Genomic DNA, 17,559 nt, shown 5'->3' on the forward strand with positions numbered 1-17,559 from the left:
AACGATGTCTCAGGTTTGGAGGCTTATATTGTGTTGTCATTCAATGTATTCACTTGAAGAAAAGAAAACTGCAACACATGGATTCGAGTTTTCCAAATCATGTTTGCATGGCAGTGATTTAACTAGGAGTATATAACCTAACTGAAGCAAAGGTGCTTTAGACTGCGAGGAAATATATCCTTTAGCGATAATGCGAGTGTTAACTGATTGCTTGTAGGAACAGCAGTGTAGAGGGTTCTAAACTCCTAAAATCCCACTTTTGAAGTGTCGGGTGTCACGATATTTCGATTAATGATATTGATAACACCATTTAGTGCTATAAATCATTCAATTAAAAAATACAAAACAGCATAGCGCTTTTACACATAACAAAAAATAGTATGTGTACTGCCTTTCAAACTAAATGTATGAAAAATTACCTCTGCTAAAAACTGTATACGAAAACCAGTTGCTTTTGAAATCCTGATGTGGCCACGATTCATGTAATTCCCCATCGCCAAAACAAACTCCAATATTTTAGCTAATTTCTTGCTCTTTCGCAACTGACTCGATGCACGTTGAATCACTCCGAGATTCTGATGGTTTGAAAAGAAGTGCAAAGATAATATTTAAACATTCGATTCAAGTTTCTGATATGTGTGAAAAAGTAGGTCGATTGGGCCTATTTAAAAACAAAATATATCTTTTACACTTCTGTAGGCTTCTCACCTTTTGGATTTCTTCTTCTTTTTCACTGAAACTATGTTTGAACACGAGTGCCTTCAAACGAAGGTGATAGCCAGGAATGTTAGCAAGCTGAAAAAATTATTGCATTTGCTCTGAGTTTGTTTATAATGCTTTAAATTTTGTTTCTCTCGATATAAAATGAGAAATATGAAAAATAACCACATTAATCTTCCGTACATTCAGTATTTTATAGATAAATCACTCTTTGGAGCAAAATGGTTGGAACGCCTGGTCAATTCAATCAAAAAATAAAGAGCCTAAAATGTAGATAGTTAGATAGAGCCTAACATGTAATTTATGTTCAGCAGATATTTCGAAAACTTGATTAGTTTCATCTTCAGTGCTATGAAAGCAACATTGGCGACACCACGGATTATGTTCATTTAATACCACTAAAGATGAAAACAATATAGTTTTCATAATGTGTGCTGAAGAATTTGGTATCTACATTTTGGGCTCTATTTTTATCAATCAATCTTTGTTTTCTTAACGAATACGTAATTGATATAGATGATTGCACATCACGCGTGACTGACTTTGGTCTCAAGTTTATTGTATACTTAAGGGTTTTTAGCTTTGCAGAGGTTATAACCTTGGCGAGGTGTTTAAAACTTTAAGCCAACCCTATTTGTTTGGAGGCTACAATTTCGCAAGTGACGTGGCTGAGCGAACACTAACTCAACTTATCTATGATCAGAGGATTTTTTTTATTCTCTGCTGAAGCTCAAACTTTCGAATGGGCTGTGCCACTTGTGTGCGTCACATTGGATCAAAATTTAAGAACGAGGATTGTTATTTTTTTGCTTCGTTTAGCTCACAATGACGCAGCTAAAGCTATTCCATGTTCGCATATACTTCAAGTGCGCGTTTATTTAATTTACCAGTTTTGCATCAGTTTCTGACAAGTTTCTAAGCTCAAAATGGAAAAATGAATGTAGGTCACACTTTAATTTATTGTCTTTAATTATACAGTATCAATGCTGTACAAAGCACTGGTGTAGCCTACACGGGAAACAGAAAAAAGTTAGATTGGTTAATTAATTGTTAAAGCAGGTATGTTGAAAAGCAAAATGCATTTTCTTGCCAGCGGTGACATATTTTCAAGAAAGCGTTTTCGCTGTACAGTAACACAAACTAAATACTGACGTTTGGGTTTTTGTGTGCTGAAACCCAAGTTCATGTTACCTTCAAGCCTAGCACATCTGCTTCATTGAGCTTCCGCACATCTCCTTTGAAGTCTTTCAACTTGGCTATTTCTTGTTGGTTAGGAGCGTACATGAGCAACTGCTTGTAATGGGAGGCTTCCATTCGTTTGCGAACGGCCTCATTGCCAGTGATAGAGAGGCACTCGCATATTTGTCGATGCGTCAACTTTAGATGAGCAAGTAGAATAGCTACAACAACACAAGATGTGTTAATTGACACTTGTGGTCAACATCAAAAGTATCAGATATTTAATCAAAATAAGTGTAGGCCTAGGCTACCAGCAGGCAACTTAAGACAGGTTAGAAAGAAATACGTTAAGGTTGTAGGCTACTCCGCACAGCTTTTCGAGCTAACAATGTTTGCATCCAGAAAATCCATGTAGCTTAGGCTACTTCATAAAAATCTTTGCTGCTCTACAATATCAAAGTACTGTTGATTGCATTGGAAATTGCTGGTTTACCAAATACCAAAGTAAAAATTCGAAGTAGGTCATGTATGTACAAATTTGACTACAACAGAATGTGAGGTGTTTAATAACAAATTCCAGCAAAACTAGCCCTCTTTTCCAACGAACTGCAAAGTAAGATAGTTGTCTATGCACATTTCTACAAACTATTGATAACAAGCTACTTACAAACATTGTAGGCTTTCTTGTGAGCTATTATGGAAAGAGCGTCTTTCTTAACTTCAACATGCTTTAAATCTGGAAGTAAATGTAGCCAAACATTACAAAATAACAATAGGTTACAGTAAAAGAAACAAATGAACATTGTGAATTACGAAATTTAACATTAACTTACTGAAATTTTTAGCTCTCTTCATAGCAAAATGCTCCTCCAAATCCAAGTATTTCACAACGTCGTTAATAGTATCATGATCTTCTCCCAGTTGCCCCCATACGGTGTTGCCAAGATCTACTGGCTCTATTTTTTCCCAGTTTATTCTTTTCACTGACATTTTTCTTGGACTTGTGGGAGGAGTGTTTTTAAACATCAGCGGAGGAGAAATTGAGATTGGCGGTGGTGGTGGTGGTGGAGGCAGTGGAGGAGCAGGAGGTATAACGGAAGGATCAGCGACAGTGTTGATACCGACAGAGGAAGTTTGTGGAGACTGGTACTCAGCTTCTTCTTCTTCTTGTTCATCATAAGCGAGTCCAAGAGCGAGAACTTCTTCATGAAGAGGCGCGTAAATTTCATCTGGATCTGGAATAATTGATTTTTGCGCATTGTTTTCAAGCTCAACTGGAAGAGGAGGAGAGTGTCTAGGAGCAGTGAATGAGTGTTCATGTAAGTCTTCTTCTGCTTCAGAAAAAATATCGTCCATAGCCATGCTAATACCTGACACACGGTAGTTCTTTTTCTGTAACAATGGTGAAGTTATTGGCATTTCAAGTCAACTTAAAAACTTGTTTTTGAATTAATTAGACTATTCTATAGAAATATTGACAAAGTGTGGCTGCAAAAACAGTTTAACTTAAGAACTTTGAAAAGTTGTCACTCAATTCAATTGCAGTTTGGAAATTTTTTTAGCACTTGAAAATTTCAATTGTTACAAGTAAATTGTTAGCAGTTAAAGTGAGATAAACAGCAGTTTTACTGCAACCGCTTTGAAAATTACACCGTGCAATTTCCGAAATGGTATTTAGCATCATTTAGATCTATTGTGCGATTCTTATTTTCAAAGTAGTAGGCTATACGTTTTATACAAAATGAGATTTTATCTATGCAATGCACAATTTACCTTAGCACGCTCAAAGAAAGAGCTTTGATCGACTGGAGAAGGACTTCGAAGCTTGACTTTTCCTGCGTCCGCTTGATTTGAATTATCAAGGTCGTTTTCTGTCCACACGTGCATCCGCAATTCAGTCGAATTCCTTTTTTTAACCGCCGATCCTTTTCTATTTGCTCTGCTCCTACGACTTCTTTTTTCGACATTGACATGCGCTCGTCTCTGTGACTCTGCAGCCACTGGTTTGGGAACATCATAAATCAGTTTGTCATCTTGAAATGATGGAGGAGATATGGAAGCTGCAGGAGCAAGTTCTGGAAGAGGATCAGATATTCGTCGAATTGAAGACTCATTTTCAACATTATTTGTTGTTGGATTTTCTTCGCTTCTCTTTGTTGCGTTTCGTCGACGACGGCGCTTCACACGTTCAGCTCGATTCTGTGTTTCAGCTTCAGGAGGAAATGAAGCCACAAGAGGCTCTGGAGTAGGAGCAGCCACAGTGGGTTCAATGTTATCAAGATTGATTGGAAACGGAGGAACAATATCTTGATTGTTCTGGTTGTTTTTATTGTTACTTATTGCCACAGTATTGGAATCACGATTGAAACTAATCCTGCAAGCACTTTCTGAATCTTTTGGTCTGCTGACAGGGTCATTAAAATTAACATCACTTCCAAGATTTACTTCATCGAGAAAATCGCTGATAATGTTCATGTTTTCAATGTCGTTTGATTCGGATTTCGGGAGATAACTCCATTTCTCTCCAAACTTTAAGTCTTGCTTGTCATCTTCAATGATCTCAATGTCATCTACTAAATTCATTTGATCGTCAAACTGAGCACTGAGTTCACAAAGGAAAGTATCAGTGTCAGTGTTTTTAGGAGGTCGTGAAAATGTTAATCGTTTTTTCAGCGCATTCAAATAGCCAGATTTTTGCTTTGTTTCGTCAAGAAAAATAGAATTGAAGTTTGGGCTTTTTTCTGAAGTATAATCTGTTGAGTCTTGACGAAAAAGTCTTTCTTCATTCATTTTCTTGCCTGTATTATCGTACGGGGTTCTAACTTTCTGTGAATCGACGTCAGGAACACTGCTCATCATGCTACTTAGCTTTTGTTGTTGTACAGTTGAATTATTATCGTCAAACCGGCCATGCTTTTTAATCAGCGTACCATCCGACAAGACGTCTGAAAATAAAACAGATATGAAATTTCGATCATTTTAAAATCAAAAACCCAATACACTAAATAAAGTTGTCAGGTAACAAAAACTACAAAATTTATATTTTTTCATCAAATATGGAGATTCGAGTTAGATCAAACTCATAAAAGATCAGGCATATCTGAGCAAAGAGACGATAAAAAAATACCACAGCTGCTTATCCTACTTACTTATTTTTATTTAGCGCAAGCAAAACCATTCAAATTTGTCAAGAAATTTACACTAGATAAAATAATCTTATGCTAAACGCACTTTGTATTCTTGTGACACTTTAAACTTTTAGTAAACAACTGCCAGCAAAGAAAGAGGTAGGGGGCATGTAAATTTATATAATTTTCAACAAAAGGTTGGAGCATTAAAATTTTTGTTCGTTTGCGTTACTATACGCACTGCTTCTGTATAATCAAATTCACATATTGATTAGTTTTATCTGTGTGAGACAATCGAGAGTCGTATATCTGTATATATATGCTAACTGCTAATTGCTTGATTAATTATTGTACTCTGTACTTCATCCCCTTGACCAACAAAGCTCGTAGACCATTTAATGTAGCTGTGGGGTATATTGGCTTGAATGTCATAATAAACAAAAATGACAAGTGAAAATCGTTGATATTTCAATTTTCAATTGTACTCTCTTGCAAACTGTGGTATAAAATTAAAATTATCAAGTGGGTAGAAGTTTTCATTCGCTGTCAGTAAAACCGTCATTCTGATAGGTGGGTCTGTGAAGTACATACTAACACTCTAAAAGCAATCAGCAATAAGAACAAATGAACAATCAATAAGTTCTAGAACTATAAAGGACTATAGACACCCCGAGCCTGAGACTTGTCAGGTTATGCTGTGAACCGTTGAAGCCAGAGAAGTAGAACAATGTCACTTGTTCATCACCACTCAACCACATCGGCTGAAAAGTTGCCAACTTTCGAATAAATTCCATGCAACCTCAGAGAACAAGAAAATTTGCTACATCGGTAAAGCTTGAAGTGAGCTAAATTACGGGAACTATTTAAAGCTGAAATGTTTCTATAGAATAGCATTATGCCAAAAACAAGTAAATATAGTTCCCTTATTTAAAACAGTTATGACTAGCTTTTAGACCTGGTTAGATCATAGACTGCTTCATATGGTTAGACCTATGGTTAGATGATGTGTTTTAATTAGCTAATTGCAACAAACTCCGGTGCTGGTGCGTTAGTGCGGCTAATCGATCAATGCAAACATTTAATATCCATTTGCCCGTTGTAAGTAGAAAACACAATAATCAGGGTACCAGTTTTCTTATGCGGAGAGTAGAATATATGCAATTAGAATGCATTTGTAACGTCGTTAGACGTTGAAAGAACACAAGTCGTTTTATATATCTCTGCTACAAACTGAAATTTGAACGGAAAAACTGCGACAAGAGATTGATTTTGCGATACATAAATTTTAAGATAGCCATAGCCTCAGGTAACGCTTGTTAAAGTTATCTATATCTTGTCAGGTCAAAACATTATCGCCATAATTCCATCACCACCAACTTAGCGAGCTTACACTTAATTGGACGCACTGTTCATACAAATAGTTTTGGCCACGAAAAAAGTGTGATGGAAGAAACACACCAGTTTTCTATTATTATTGACAGGCAACAACAAAGTTCGTTTTTACATTGATTTACGATTTGCTTCAACCCAATTCAACTTTTTTTCACATCGCTTCAACGTCTGCAGAGATAGTGTTAATGAAAAACATGACTTTGCTTGCTGAGCAGTGGTCAAAAGTTGGAGAGATTTAAGTTTTCCAAAAACATATTCTACAAAGCGTAATCCATTGTATCGCTTTTTGACACAAAATGTTTATGAAGCCAGCAAATCAATCTTTCTTGCATTTTGAAGACGTTGAATTGAGTAACAAATGAAAAAAGTTTTCTTCTTCAGCATCGACGTTTACCTTTCATTTAAAAAAATCGATTAGGAATCAAACTAACAAGAAAGCAAATCTTTTCTGGTGAAGTTTTTTTGAGCGTTGGAAATGTCACATCGTTTCACAATATGAATGAAAATTCGTCTCGCTGATTGATCGTTGTTTTACATCATGGCGAACAACGACTAACATTTCAACCAACTTTTGAATTTGCATTTTAATAATCTCCCACCACTATTGATTGATTGATTTATATATGATGTCATTCATTATAAAACGAGACTTTTTCCATAAGATTTGAAGTTTTTGTGTTTGCTAGAAAACGGATATTTGCCGTGCACCGTTTTTCTCTGTTATCATGCCCAGACCAGATGAACTAGCTAATGTTTTTTTTTTAGCATGTTTTAATTTGAAAATTTTGAAAACCAAAAGCAGTTATCGCTGCTTTGATAGCAATGATAACATCGTTTTCTTACCATCGATGCTGCTTGCTGGTAGAACTGAAGCAGCTTCCACCTTTGCTGGCGTTTGATCTGATTTGTTCTTTTTCTTTTTGTCCCCTGCAACACATTGTCGGGAAGCGTTTTAAATTAAATTTAAAAGGAGTATGACTAGTTTAGCACCAGTACGTTTGACGTATATTTGTGATAACGTCAATGATTGGTGAGCAAACGTGGAATATGTAATTGAACAACATTTTAAACAGTGTTGTTAAAAACCAAAAAAAAATAAATGGTGGAAAAAGCAACGACACTTTCATTGCTTCTGTTTGTGTACCGATGGATCGCTGATATTATTTAGAAAAAGCAGCAATGTAGAAAAATATATTGATTCTTGTTGTTTATTGAATTTACAGAATACTGCAATGTTGACATGTCAATTGCAACCACAGGACACTGGATCGGCTATTATTATTCCAGTGTACAGTTGTATTCCAGTTGTAGTGTCCAGTGTACACTTGCCAAAATGTATTTGATTTTCAATTGTTCATGACATCATTTTTTATGGCATTGGGTTGTTACCAGGAACAATATACAGTTCCCAGCGAGCAAAATTTGGTCTTTTGATATCGAATTTGTTCTTTTGACTTTTCTATACACCCTGAATCGGTATAAAAATGGTTAATGATTTTGCTGAGTTGTTACTCCCAAGTCGAGATGTGAGCAATACTGCAACAGTATACAGCAGATCAGAACATTGTCACAGTATGTTCTATTGCTATCATTGGCCAGCAACTTTGGTAAATTTTTAAATGAAATTGGTTCGTTTATAGTTTGGATCAACAATCGATCAATATAAAGTTGCAATAAAAAAGGTGGGTCGCAGACACAGGTAAGAAACTTAGATGAGTTTTTAACATTTGACCAAATCACAAAACAACGCAAGTTTTATGTATAGTACAATATTAGGAGAGCAGTTTCTCTATATCAGACTGATGACAGATTACATAGTAATTGGGTTAAATAACATTATTTAAATCAAAAAATAACAAAACTAACAATAGAACAAATTCAAACGTTTTCGTCGCAATTCTGTGCCATGGTTATCTTTTCAAACATTCTTGCAACAAAGTAGTTCAGTCAGGTTCCATGTGTTTCTGGCGGTTTCATCAACTTGTTCGTTTTAGATTTAACTGCGATATCTCTCAGGAGTTGTTTAGTATTATTTGTCGTTATCTTTTTTCTTCAGATGTAGTTGATTATTATTTTTGTGACGAGGGCAAAGCATGGTAGCAAGAACGTTTGAATTTGTTGTATTGTTAATTTTGTCATTGGTTTAAATAATGTTATTCAACGAAATTGCATCCATCATTCATTTATACTTTATCTTTCATATATGCAGGCTACACCAGTTCATCACCTTTAACTGCTGCTTTTAGTTTCTTCAACATTTTTTACATCCACAATTGTCTTTGCGAAGAAAATCTGATAAGTTGCAGTCTAACTGTCTTTTCAAAGTCAGAACAATTTACCGAAACATATTTACTAGCAGAAATTAACCATTAGCAATTACAACCAAATTGCGTTTAATTTGGACCTTGTCCAACACCTTCCTTTGTAAAACAATTTTGCACAAATCACAGTTAGTTAAAAAATCAACTGTTTTAGACTCAATAAATTCTAACTTCACTGAGATGTTGCTTTAACGCAACCTGTATACTTTCAGAGCTTGGCTATTTTTAGTGAGTGGTAAGCTATTCTTTTAAAAACTATTCTTTAATCAACTAGCTGTTGTGGTAAAATTGATAAAAACAGCCACTCGACTTTCCACTGCTTTTCTGGTCAAGGAAACTAATTTTCTCGTCTAACAAAACACAGACGCTAAGCAATGCAAGCTCTTCATTGTTGAGGCTAGTTTGACAAGGACAATTTTGACGCTACGCTTGATTGACCCAAAAGTTTAGTACTAAACGTCAAAAAAATTCTGCGATGAAATAAAAATGCGGCAAGACAAGCTAGAAAAATATTACCTCCAGAATTAATAAGTTTTTAGCAAATAAAAATTAAAATATAATCTCACTTTTTTGACCAATTCACCGACAATAAACATTACTCTACGTTTAGTGAGCTAATGATGTTACTTAGGCCTCAGGTGTAACGATGTATCACATAACCGATTCTACCTCTATCTGACATAACTCAATTGCTTCGCAGCCAGCTACGTCCTTCGTATGCATCAGCTTAAAGGAATGCGGCTTCCCTCAAGATTTCGACTTGTCTGAACGGAAATAGTTAGCGAAAAAATCAACATCGGTCTTGATCTGTATCCACGTCAAACGTAAGCACTAGCCCAGCTCGCGAATTTGGTTGATTTTATATTGATACAACGCCTGCAGACTAATTTCGCTAGCTGAAAGCAACAAGCCGTGATAAACCTGGTTCAGCAAGCACATTCCAGGCAGAAAAGAGAATCTTGGTGGACAAACTAATGTTACAACTAAGCAAAGTAACGGAAAATTGCTTAGAAGCAAGTAGAAAAATATTAATAATATTGATGATGTTGTCTGTTGAGCAATATCAGACAGTTAAAAAAAAGCTTTTCAATTAATCAACATAGTTTAGTTGTGAATTTTTTTCATATTTCCTTTCACAATTTTCATGCTTGTGTTTAATTTAACAACTTGGTGAAGTTACATCGACAGTAGGAGGAAACGTCTGGTCATTGGTCAATACGCAAACCCACACAACAATCTCCATCATTTTTACATAGATTCAACGTTTGCAGGTCTACGTTACATCAATGTAAACATGATGGATTTTGTTGTCTGGGAAATTTGGTTAGCTGTTAAATTTGAGCAAATGCAAGGAAGATTCCAGCCAATTTCAAATGCCAGCCAGTACATGAGCAAAAGTTCTTCAACACCATCTTCAAGTTTTGGTCTCAAACTGAAGCCCAAGACTGAAAAATTTCAAAAGAGTAGGCTAATATTTTTGAAATCATGTGTATTTTTGTTTTTTAAACTACGGCGTTAGTCACAATAAACAGTTAAACAAAATTGTTGATACTTACCGGAAGAATTGGCATCCGGTTGTCTTTGCTGAACTACTTGCAATTCTTGCGTTGTTCTCGCGGTGGTAATGGTTTCCACAGTCTTCCGAGCACGTCTCCTGTCTCGCCGAAGTATTGTCCCTTCTGACATGGTCCGTCCTTTCGCTCTATATTTTTGAGTAGAATGGTCCTTGACAGTAGATTGAGGTATAGAATTTTTGGTAATAGTTAGTCGTAAAGGCTGTTGTTGCTTATTGGACACCACAGCACCATCACTACGTTTTCTGCGGCAAGTTACCAAATCGCGTCGTTTGCGGCGTTCTGCTAGCTGCCGGTCGTCATAGAATAAGCTATCTATTGCTCTTGTCGGTGTTGATGTTATTCCTGCTGAAGCTGCTTGTTCAAAATTAGTGCAAGTGACCTTAAAAATACGGTTTGGGTTGTGTTTTTCTTGAGTAAGCTCTTCTGGGGAGAACTTTATGTTGCCCACAGTTCTTCGCCGTCTGTGACGTCTCGATTGAGTGGAGTTAGAAGGGCTGTTTGATGCTGAATCAGCCTGATCTATATTATTTTTAGTCTTTGGTTGTGTTTCTTCATTCGTTTCATTTGCACCACCAATGGCTGATTTTAAACTTCGCCTTCTTCTGCTTCTGTTTCCTAAACCTCTTGATTCTTGACTTGTGGATGATTGGGTACCAAGCTTTGACGACGTCACTGCGTCCCGGTTTTCAACCAGCAAACTATCTTCCGTTGAAGTTTCGGAAAATTCTAAACAAGTGCATCAATGATAAATGGGAAATGAAGTTGAAGGTATAATTTTGGTTTTGTGGATGCATGCCTCATTCTTACCTGACAAGCGGATATCTGTTAGGTCATAGAGCCTCCGCTTTAATCTTTCCTTTTCTCGTGAACTGAGGCAGTGAAGAACATATTGCCATATCACTTGACGACTATTGTCAGATCCGCTAAGTATCGGGTAGAGTTGAAAAAGCAGGGAATCTATGTTTCTGTTGTTTGCAAATTCGGCAAATCCGTTTTTTAGGGTTATTGCCTGGTCAGCAGTGAGCAAAAGGCTGACCTGAACGCAAAATAATGAAAATCAAACTTTGGTTTAATTAACAATAAAACAAACTAAAGGAGCCATTTTAGCAAGATAACTTCTCAATGTTCATAGCACTTCAGTTGAATAATTATGTCAACAGGTTTAACCTGTGTAAGAGTATAGCCTATTGAAGTTTATTTAAAAGTTTGTTTGAAAATTAGTTTGTTAATATTTTAAATTTTATATGTTATAACTTCCGTAAGGTGGAAGCAAAGAGCCTAATGACAAATAAGAGTGATTCTCGCATTCATAGCAACAATCACTCAATGTAGAACAAATGTTCGTTAATATAAATGTAATTTATTTTCGTTTTCTTCTTTGAATTGCAGCTACCAAACAGTTTACTGTTTTCAGATAATGCATAAAGCCTGTGGTTTATTATTTATAATGTGTTCGACATGTCAGCTAGGATTACAAAGCGCTACTTGAATAATACCAAGAGTGTCTGGCGCTAAAGTCGCCCAAAAATTGACCTTGTTTGCTATTTTTAACCTTTCTCACGAACGGTTTGACATTCCAACAATTTTTCAAGGGCAATATCACAAAGTTAACACACCGAATAGGCTGGCTACACTTAATGCACATGACGCTTTATAGGCAAATCTGGAACACATCCACAACAACAACAACCAAATCGGCAACGTATCCTTTTTTTAAAAATATCTTTGAAATTACAGATTTTTCTCATGTATATTTTTCACAAACCAGATCGAAGTGTGGATGGATATAGAAAAGCTGGATGGGCTATACGGGCACACTTATAAAACGTTGATGATATGCAAGTTCAGATTGTACGTAGGTTACCACGATTTATTTGAATCAAAATACAGAATACGCTAACTTATATGAAATTTAACGACTCTGCAGCACAAAGACACAAAAACGTTTTGCTTGATGCTCTACAAGTACTTTTAGCAATTTGGAAATTTTTTGTTGTTGTATAAACACATCTATACAGTCAGCACAAATTTACAGAAAATTCTCTACAGAGATAACGTCAATAAACGTTAATATTTTGATGTTTTTAGATCATGCACCTGTTCTTTGAATGTTTTCCCTTGAATCATCAAGCTTTCTGGAATAAATTTGGTAGTCCAATCAATATCTGCTTTTGCACCAGCAGGTTTAAATTGCCTTTCTGTGCCACAGAGGTCTGTTGTGAGGCGACGCGTTTCAATGTAACGGTCGTTGTATACCGGGGACGGTGTGAAATAATTGCTATTTGAAGAAGTTGATTTGCTCGTGTACAGTGAGGGGTGGCAAGAAAGATTACTTGAGCCTGCACAATAATCAGAAATCTAAATAATTTCCTATAAAGTTCAATTAAGCTTGAACAATGTTATCGAATGCCGTATAGACATCGAAAGTCGTATGTCGCATACCTTGTGTCGACTGTCGAATGCCGCATAGTTACTGTATCCAAAACCGTACAGATTTCGATTTTATGGTTAGTAAAATTTAAAAGCAAACTACCTTTATGAGGAGCTTTCATGAAAACCATTAAAAATATTTAAAAATTTCTAATAGCGTCATCTGAAATAAAACTTTTTCGTGTTCTATCTATCAATGAATTGATTATTTTCTCGACTGCAAAATTTAAAAAGTATTGTATATATTTTTTCAGGCCTGTGAAATCAAATCGAAATACACTCATTCAGACTCGCAAAATTTTAAAGACTGAAAAAAGTTAAATTTTAGCCGACCCACTATTTCTACATCAGGGTTGCGAGGTCGGACCAACTATATTTGAGTTGACTACTCAATATTTGAAACACGTGCTCTACCTTTGGACATGACAAAATTCCTCCAACGCAACTCCAACAACAACTTCATTGGTTTAATTAAGGCAATTAATGTTTACCTGGCTGAGGAAGAGCCCCGGTGGTTGTCTGAATAACAAGAGTCGGCATGGATCCACTTCCTTGTATTAAAGCGACTGCTTTCGAATGTGATACGGTTCTGCGGAGTAATATTAATTATTAACAGCTGCAAGAAATAAGCACTTTGAGTTCAATTTATTCTTACCTTTGTCTATTTTTAAAACGTATTTCTTCATTTCACTCCGTTTTAATTTTCAGAGAGAACGTTTGTGTTTCATCTGACGTTTAAAGAAAGATTAATATCAGAATTATTGTTTTTTTTTCTTATAAATAATCAAATATACTATATCTGAGCATGACAGCATATTTATGCAATTCATCCATGGAAATCCACCTTCTGATTTGGCCTACTTTACACGTATATTCCACAAAGTAGGCCAACAACCCTTTGATAAATTTGCTGTAAGATTTTCAAATGCGGCGACAACAACTGATGAACGTAAGCTGAAATACCAAAGCACGTTGCTGTAGTCTTCAATTGATATAGTAATTCTTCTGCAAGCTTTATTGTTGTAGGTCTACTAGAAAAATCATCCAAGAAAATTTATGTCTAAGCAAGCGGAGAGTTACTAAAGTAATGATGAAAATTGTTGACTCCCATATCTTTCAACAAGACTGCAGTTGTTTTTTCCGTAGATATGACGAACGTAGCTACTTGACTTATGATCCATGTTTTAGTCACTTTTTATTTTACGCCATTCCCAAATACCTTTACGGATAAAGTGTAGTAGGATGGAAAAGTGGGGTTTTAGGATTAGCAAACAGTTTTCCTGTTCCACTCTAAACGGCAAAAATACTTTTTTTTTCACTATTTGTCTATTTTTTTTTTTACATCAAACGCATCTTGCTCAGCGGATCGTTGGCGGATCGTACCTGAGCAAGGGAAAAGGAATTGTAATCTTTTCAAAACCGGTTTGTAGAACTGAAGAGTGTCTGGCTTTTGTAGCTTTTTTGCTTTCATATTTTATCGCACAAACTTTCTTTAGTAGGAAACCAAACTGAAAGTTTAAAATCAACTGCTGGAACATTGCATGACATTTCAAGAATAAACATTCAACTTGAACGTCTTTTGCACAACCTAATGTCTCAAAACCATTTACAAAAGTTTCGCCTCGTTGTGGAAACAATCTCCTGCCAGGAAAGGCTTGATCAAACTTAAATTTAGCCATCCATCTAGCACTTGCTCAGGAAACCAACGCAATTAGCCGAGGAGACATAAGCAGGGAACAAACAGGTGACCGACCAATAACCAGATCATACCAGTAGAATCTAGCTTCGAACAACATTGTGACTCAGGATGTCAAAAACTGCCATTAGTCTGCAAGGTCAAACAACGTCAAAACAAACTGAGGTGAAACTTGATCCCTTGTTTTATGTCAAACTAATAACGATTACATGACAAACGTGACAAAACACGACAGAAATTGAACTTTTCTAACTACAAAATGTAAAATACTTTTAAAAGAGCTAAATTTGCTTAAATAATCAAGAAAAAATGTGTGAAATCAAACCAGGGTCAATCCGATGCATTTGTGCTTGACACAAGAAAATTATTGGGTAGGATTTCAGTTCATCCTCATTCACCGCAATTAACTGAAGTATCAATGAGCGCCAACTTATCGGCGACATTATATCGCTTGTTTTAACCTGCAATAATGCGCTTATATGAAAGCAGCATGAAATATTGTATCCTGTTACACTATTGTAATATATCTGTGCATTGTTGATGTCTAAAACAACAGTAGCTCACATCAATCTTATCTTCACTAAACTAAATGCATGAACAATAGATCTTGATTTAAAGCAAATTATATTAAAGTTGACATAACTTGCCCAAAGGCTTTGAAAGTGATATAGATTACCAAGCCACGCAAACATTAAGTAAGTATTTTCTGCGTTTTCTAAAAAAATTATCAAATTGCATTGGTCGAAACTGTCTGAATTGAGGGTAGCACGAAACTTCATTTAGGAAGGTATTTACTATTATGCAACCAAGTTATAAAGTTCCTACATCATCATAAACACGTTTTCTACTATAATTAGCTGCGCCCCTCGGAAAGACATTATAAACAAGATTTTTCGTAATGTCGCAAGAGGTATCAGTATTGCCATGGCAAATGGTAATACTCATTTATGTGGAAACGACTGCTACAATTTTCTTGCAACCAATAATACAATCTTGCCAGCGTCGACATGAGGATATTAGGCAGTCCAATTACAGTATTTACATACGTTTCACTTACCTTATATCAATGCCGTTCAAAGCTAATATGCAGTCGCCATCTTTTATTCCTGCGTCATCCGCTGGTGAACCTTTCGGTAAATTTCAATAAAATTACTTCTTTTTATTGAGCAGAAAATGTTTCCAACTTAAAAGCAATTTTCAAATATGTATTTTACCTGGACAACAACAATAGTATTTATAAATTCAAAGTACTAACAATGATTGTTGGAACAAAAACAAATCGTAAATGAATGTTTTTCGACAAATGCAGCAACTCAAGAATATACGAGGTACAGTTGCCATAAATTATCGTATTTCTTGTTTATATTATTATTTTTTGTCCTTAATGATGACAATGCCAACCTGTTGTCTACGTGATATGTGATACAGGTAATTTTTCTAATTTCATTACTATTTCAAATCTTCTTTCCAAGTGTTATTTCGTACAAATCGATTTAGATCGCTTGATAGCAAACCTAAGAAAAGTTGTGAAGAAAGGGGCGTTCTCCCGGCTATCAGCACAAGGCTGAGCACTCACTAGTACAGCGAGCAGTTGCGATTCGCTAACCATAACGGTGTAGCTTCCACGCTAGCCATTCAGACCATCCAATCAACAATATGTTTCTCGGCAGCCGATTTGTAGCAAGAATTGACAGCGATAGACACGTGTTTCGCCCATGAGGCTGGGCTAAACTTTCTGTCATAATGAGACAAACCTATTGCAATGAATAACCTCACTTTTCAAAGGTTCCTACATATACCTTAGTTGTGGCAATTTTTTTTAAATGTTCTAACGAGTCCTTTGAACATCGTTTTTCTGTAGGGAACTTCCTATCTGATAATTTCTTAACCGACAAATACAGAAGTGAATACAATCTGCTGCCAATAGCCTACTAAAAGAATAATCTTAAAGATGAACGTCCCTTCAATTGATATATGCGGTGGGCTAGAAATTTCCTTACAAAGAAATAGTTGTTTAACATTAAATGCTTATTTTTTAAAGGGAAACTTGTGCCTCACCCTGTAGTTTTATATATTACTTCACGTAGCCTATCGCTAGGTGACTAAAATAACGTTTTCCCAAACACTCCAGCCTAATGTTAGTAGAACATTATATATTCTACACAGTGTGAGCTGACACACAAAGTTAAATTTGGCACTGCTCTACTTCGTCGTTCGATATGAATGTTTCCCTCTTCAGTCATCTACTGACGCCATCGTTTGTTTTGAGTTTCCTAAACTTAGAGTAAACATAAATTTAAGCCTAATGGCTAAACGACAAATAATTACAACAATTGACTTTCGTCAAGAGGATGCAATTATTTTAAATATTGTCCACCTCTGTGTGAAGCTGCATAGCTTGATCCTACGACCTTCGTTGTGCCATTAAAATAATGTTATTTCTTGCACCCTCGCTGTAAAGAATTCTATCACTTGGTATGAATTTTGCAAAACCTCCAATAAACCATGTAAGCACACGAATATATAGCGTATTTTTTTAAATTAAAAAAATGCTTGTAATATGGTTGTTAGGTTTGACGATTTTAAATTCATCAAAAATTCAATGCTGTTATGCAACGTTTTATTTAGTTTTTAAAATATGTTAGTCGAGTCGCATATGGCGTGGAAAACTACTGCACCAAACTACGTAGGTTGAAAGTATAAGATTGTCAATACCATCTTCCAATCATCTCTAATCGCCAAAATTTGCAAAATTAAATATTCAAGACTAAAATTGATATTGCCATACATTGAGGTTCGTTTTAGCAGCATGATCGTTGCTTACTTCACAATGTAGATACTAACGTAAGACAATGTAGATACTACTATTCGGAACACAGTTCCCCAGATGACCAGGGAACTGTGTTCTGATAGCCAGTGCAAATCGCAATTACCGCAGCGAACTTGCAGCATCAGGCTAAAACAGGTCGTTAGTATCTGCATTGTGAAGTAAAATTGTTACTGCTAGCACAAATTCTTCGGAATTTAAAGAAAAACTAAGCAAAGTAACTTTAGCAGGTTTAACATGTTATAATACACAAAGATATAACATAATTAAAAATCAACTCAAACGTTTT

The 17,559-nt window shown here is 35.7% G+C and overlaps 1 protein-coding gene across 1 annotated transcript in view; it reads right to left on the minus strand.

Annotated features, from left to right (window-relative positions):
- Nucleotides 1-17,559, minus strand: part of LOC145776100 (delphilin-like) — a 57,413-nt gene that overhangs the window by 5,369 nt on the left and 34,485 nt on the right. Inside the window, exons 9-20 of the mRNA XM_082587506.1 lie at nt 15,501-15,570; nt 13,239-13,336; nt 12,415-12,656; nt 11,125-11,353; nt 10,297-11,043; nt 7,263-7,346; nt 3,673-4,844; nt 2,733-3,291; nt 2,567-2,635; nt 1,912-2,120; nt 709-795; nt 420-575 (exon numbers count right to left, since the gene is read on the minus strand). Coding sequence (XP_082443632.1) covers nt 420-575; nt 709-795; nt 1,912-2,120; nt 2,567-2,635; nt 2,733-3,291; nt 3,673-4,844; nt 7,263-7,346; nt 10,297-11,043; nt 11,125-11,353; nt 12,415-12,656; nt 13,239-13,336; nt 15,501-15,570 — 3,722 coding nt within the window. The remainder of the gene's footprint in view (nt 1-419; nt 576-708; nt 796-1,911; nt 2,121-2,566; nt 2,636-2,732; nt 3,292-3,672; nt 4,845-7,262; nt 7,347-10,296; nt 11,044-11,124; nt 11,354-12,414; nt 12,657-13,238; nt 13,337-15,500; nt 15,571-17,559) is intronic.

The sequence above is a fragment of the Aplidium turbinatum genome, chromosome 8, assembly GCF_918807975.1.
Source record: "Aplidium turbinatum chromosome 8, kaAplTurb1.1, whole genome shotgun sequence".
Taxonomy (NCBI): Eukaryota; Metazoa; Chordata; class Ascidiacea; order Aplousobranchia; family Polyclinidae; genus Aplidium; species Aplidium turbinatum.